Source organism: Atta colombica, unplaced genomic scaffold (assembly GCF_001594045.1).
Source record: "Atta colombica isolate Treedump-2 unplaced genomic scaffold, Acol1.0 scaffold12, whole genome shotgun sequence".
Lineage (NCBI taxonomy): Eukaryota > Metazoa > Arthropoda > Insecta > Hymenoptera > Formicidae > Atta > Atta colombica.
In genome coordinates, this window is record NW_017259206.1 from 7,153,396 (window position 1) to 7,157,747 (window position 4,352).

Here is a 4,352-nt window from a genome sequence, read left to right on the forward strand (position 1 = left end):
CATTTTTTCCCGAGTCGTTATTTGATATTCGTTCTTAGGTTCTTTAATTGATAGTAAACAATTGGGACATGATTAGACTAATTTTATTAAGAGATTTTATTTTATTATTAATCTTATTAAGAATTTGTAAATTCACAAGAATTCTTATCATATCAAGCAATACATTTTTTTCTATAAAACGTCTTGTCGACGCCCATGGAAGCGGTTCTCTCTGTCTTGACTAGGCAAGACTGTTGTTCTCGTATTATCACAGTATAATTAATATGAAACTGACATGGTGTCGGATAGCACGACGTATGGAGCGATGAATCGACCGTTGTCGGTTATTAATCCGCTGCACCTGATTATTTAAGAACATATGACGATAATCCGCTCAACCGATCTGAAATACATATAATTACTATGAGAATAATAAGTATTTCAAAAAACATGTAAGTAATAAGTATTAATAGAATGATGACTTTCAAAAGTCAATAATTTCGTGTAAAAGTCCCCTATTGCTGTATTTCCGTATTAGTCGCTCAAATGATAACAAATGAAAACTTTCCACACAGTTGTGAAACTATTTGTCATTTCCTCATTAAGTGGCGAACGTGGGAGAAAAAGAGATAAGCAAGTTCGTGCTTCAACGAAAGGAAGTATGTTGCTCGAGATACACATCGATGCGAGTCCTCGTGTTGTCCTCGCGTCTCATCCGCGGTATCGGCAAAAATCTACAGATTATATACTTGATTCAACGACGGAGACCGTCACGAATCTTTATGAATATCTGATCACCGTGCCATATTCGTCTGTACATTCTGAAGGACGAATTTCTGAGGGTTAGCCTTCCCTTCCCACGCCGCGAATGTGGCCCCTGAAAAGATTAAGGCTACGTGATAAAAAAATATATAATACATAGGTGTAAAAAATATATATAATTCGTGCGATGAAAATTATGAGTTTATCAATTTAACGAATAAATATTAAATATTAGCGGTTAAAAGTCTTTTGTAGATAAAAGTTTTTTGTTAAAACTTAAATGAGTTATGCAAATTATTATTACATACAATGAATACAAATAAAGTGTTTGTGTGAACGTCCGCAATAATTGTTGTAGTGTATGAATAATATATTTATAAAAATCCTTTATTATTTATAATTCTTTACAAAAAAATACATATTGTTTATACACCGCAAATGCTCATATAAGCATTTTATTTGTATTAATTTATTTTTGAAATGTATTTTTGAAAACTATTTTTATTATAATTTTTTATATTTGATATTATATACATATACATTATACATGTTTTATATATATATATATATATATATATATATGTGTGTGTGTGTGTGTGTGTGTGTGTGTGTGTGTGTGTACGTATTAATGATATAAAAATGTTCCAAAGAAATTCAAGATGTGACTTTAACCAACTCTTTCACACATTTTTAATATAATAGCGGTATCGCGAAATCTTCGTCTCCATCGATATTCTTCGATCGTGTGATTTTGCACACGGCATCATCATAATTGAATCACAGACGGTGACAGGGGAACTCACAGGTACATGTGAAACAAATACGCATTTGCGCACGGCATCATTGAGATATCTGGCTAATAGATAATAGCATTCTGTGAAAAGCGATAAGAAATTGGTCACGTATTTACGTATATAATGTGTTGCTATTGTTAAAGCGTCAACAATACATATTATGCATACAATGTGTCTCCATCAGACTTTTTACTCCATTAGAATTGCTTACATATTTAAAATAGAGTAAAACATGTATATGAGAATCATTTTCTTACATTCTTTATTATTTCTTTTTTTCAAAATATTAATTATTCTTGATAATGTCACGAACACAAATATTTCTTTTAAAATATATTTTAATATATTTTAAATGTATAAAATATATTTAATAATATTCTCAAAAATATTGATTATTTTTATAAATCTGCATTTAGAAGTAAATATATCTAATTTGACAAAAAATAAAAAATAAAGAATATTAAGAAATCTTTCTTTATCTCAAATTAATCAAATTATGCAAATTATGCAAGTTATTTTCGATAAATCTCAGGAAATAGATTCTGTTACAAGTTCGAATTTTATAATTTTACTATAATTTGAATGTATAACTTAATGGACTTTATACCGAGTTCCATAAATTAATATACTGCTGCCTCTTATCACATTAATCAGTATGAATATCTTTATATAAATCTTATCAAAGCCAAGAAACATAGCAGATAGCCCCAAGATTGATGTAGATTTCGTGATTTGGTGATTAACAAATAAAAAGCTACCGAAATTATTTTTACGTACTCAAAGAGTTCAATAAAATTAAATTGACATGATGAAAGAGATGATTGACTTAAAATAATTATTAAATATAAATGACTCTATAATGATGTCACTTTTTCCTCCGAATCGTCGATAGCAAGCCATATACGATTATTTCATTAATACATAATCACTTTCTTCCACTACGCAACGTCGTAAGGAAAGCGCAATCGTTGTAATGAAGTAAAAAAAATCATTCTTCTGTAAAAATGATTCTTTGTACTATTACTTTAATAATATTCAACTGTATACTATAGAAATTTATAATGGTGTGTTTGCAGATTTAAAGATAAGGCGATTTATGGTTATGGAACGAGCATTCCTCCAAATAATAATGAAGACGAGGAAAATGAGATGTCACCAAGGAAGGTCATCTTCTGCGTTCATGGAAAATTGTCAGGTTGTTGTACGGTTGTGAAAGGCTCTGGCGATGAAAATACAGCTGCGAATTATCAACAAAATTCATGTACGTTTTTTTTCTTTGCGAGATATATAATGCGATTTAAGAGGCGGGGGGGGGGTTTACTTTTGCCGGCTATAAAATTAGTCTATTCTTAAAATTTTTTAAAGAAAGATTCAAAAAATGATAAAAAAAAAATGATTTTGTTTGTAAGACATTAAATTGTTGTGAAAACTTTGTTGTAGTTCCTGCACAAAAATGTTAGGAAACAAAAGAAAAAAAACCAGGAGATTATCTTAATCAGTTTTTTAGTTATCATTTTTACAAGGTCAAAAATATTTAAGAAAAAATTTAGAGAAAAAAAACTGTTTAACGTTTTAGTTTCATTTTATCCATACGGAAGTTTCCGTGTACTACGGTTATTCTGTTAGCATATATTTTTGCTGTTTGATTATTTAAGAAAGTGAAATGAAAATTATCTGAAAAATAGAGACAACAATGACAAATCATTGTAAGAAAAATATTTGTTTCAATTCTCTCTATTCTAAATTAACTAGAAAAAAACCTATTTTTTATTTTATTATATTAAAATATAATTTTTGCATTAATCAAGTTTTTAATTTTAATTGACATTTAACGAGTTGTAACTTTTCAAGTAACTCCTTTTTTTTTAACTTATATTTCTTTTCTTATGATTATTTTTAGTATCTCCAGAAGATCATTGTCACAGAGAGAGGAATGAGGAGATTGATAAGAAAGCCCGAAAAAAGTTATTGATCGCCAGTGCACTCTGCGTTATTTTTATGATAGCAGAAATCGTCGGTAATATAATAAAACGCGTTATCTATATAAATAAGAATGCTTTGCAAAAATTATTTACGGAATTAAATTATAAATTTCCTTTTTATTTTTCTTTTTCTCTTTAGGCGGAGTATTATCGAATAGTTTAGCGATAGCAACTGATGCCGCACATTTGTTGACTGACTTTGCGTCTTTTATGATATCTCTTTTTTCCATCTGGGTCGCCAGCAGACCAGCCACTAGAAAAATGCCTTTTGGTTGGTATCGAGCGGAAGTGAGTATTTTTTTTTCCTTTCCCTTTGATATGGATATTCAGATAAAATTGAGTTAGCTAAACGTGGAATCTTATTGATAAATAAGTATAATTTATATTATTAATTATTTAGATCAGAGGTCTGTCCAATTTGAGCTCCGGAGCCAAAATACAAAGCCATCAACGTAAAAAAGGTTCAATATGGTAAGATTTCGAGAACTATAAAATGTTGCATCTGAATGATGCTTATCAATATTTTACAGTCCTTGAAATTTTACTTGAATTGAATTTTTTGCATCGATGACTGCGTTTTGGCTTCTGAGTTCAAATTGTTCAATTGAACAAGCCTGATTTAGATGTAAAAGTTAATAATGTGAAGTTAATGGGAAGATGTAAAGTTAGAATAGAGAATAGTATACACATGAAATAAATATTACATGAAATTTGATTAAAATTGTTTTTAATTAATTTCGAAATTATTCGTGATGTATTATAATTTATGTGGAGTGTGTGTTTCACAAAAGGAAGACAGTTAATACATACGTGAAAAAATGTAAAAATATATATA

At 29.0% G+C, this 4,352-nt stretch overlaps 1 protein-coding gene across 1 annotated transcript in view; it reads left to right on the forward strand.

The window, feature by feature from the left end:
• LOC108694403 (UDP-glucose:glycoprotein glucosyltransferase-like) overlaps window positions 1–4,352 on the forward strand; it is a 24,308-nt gene that overhangs the window by 16,769 nt on the left and 3,187 nt on the right. The window contains 3 exon segments of the mRNA XM_018203840.1: window positions 2,612–2,796; window positions 3,436–3,552; window positions 3,657–3,805. Of these exon segments, the coding sequence (XP_018059329.1) occupies window positions 2,612–2,796; window positions 3,436–3,552; window positions 3,657–3,805 (451 nt within the window).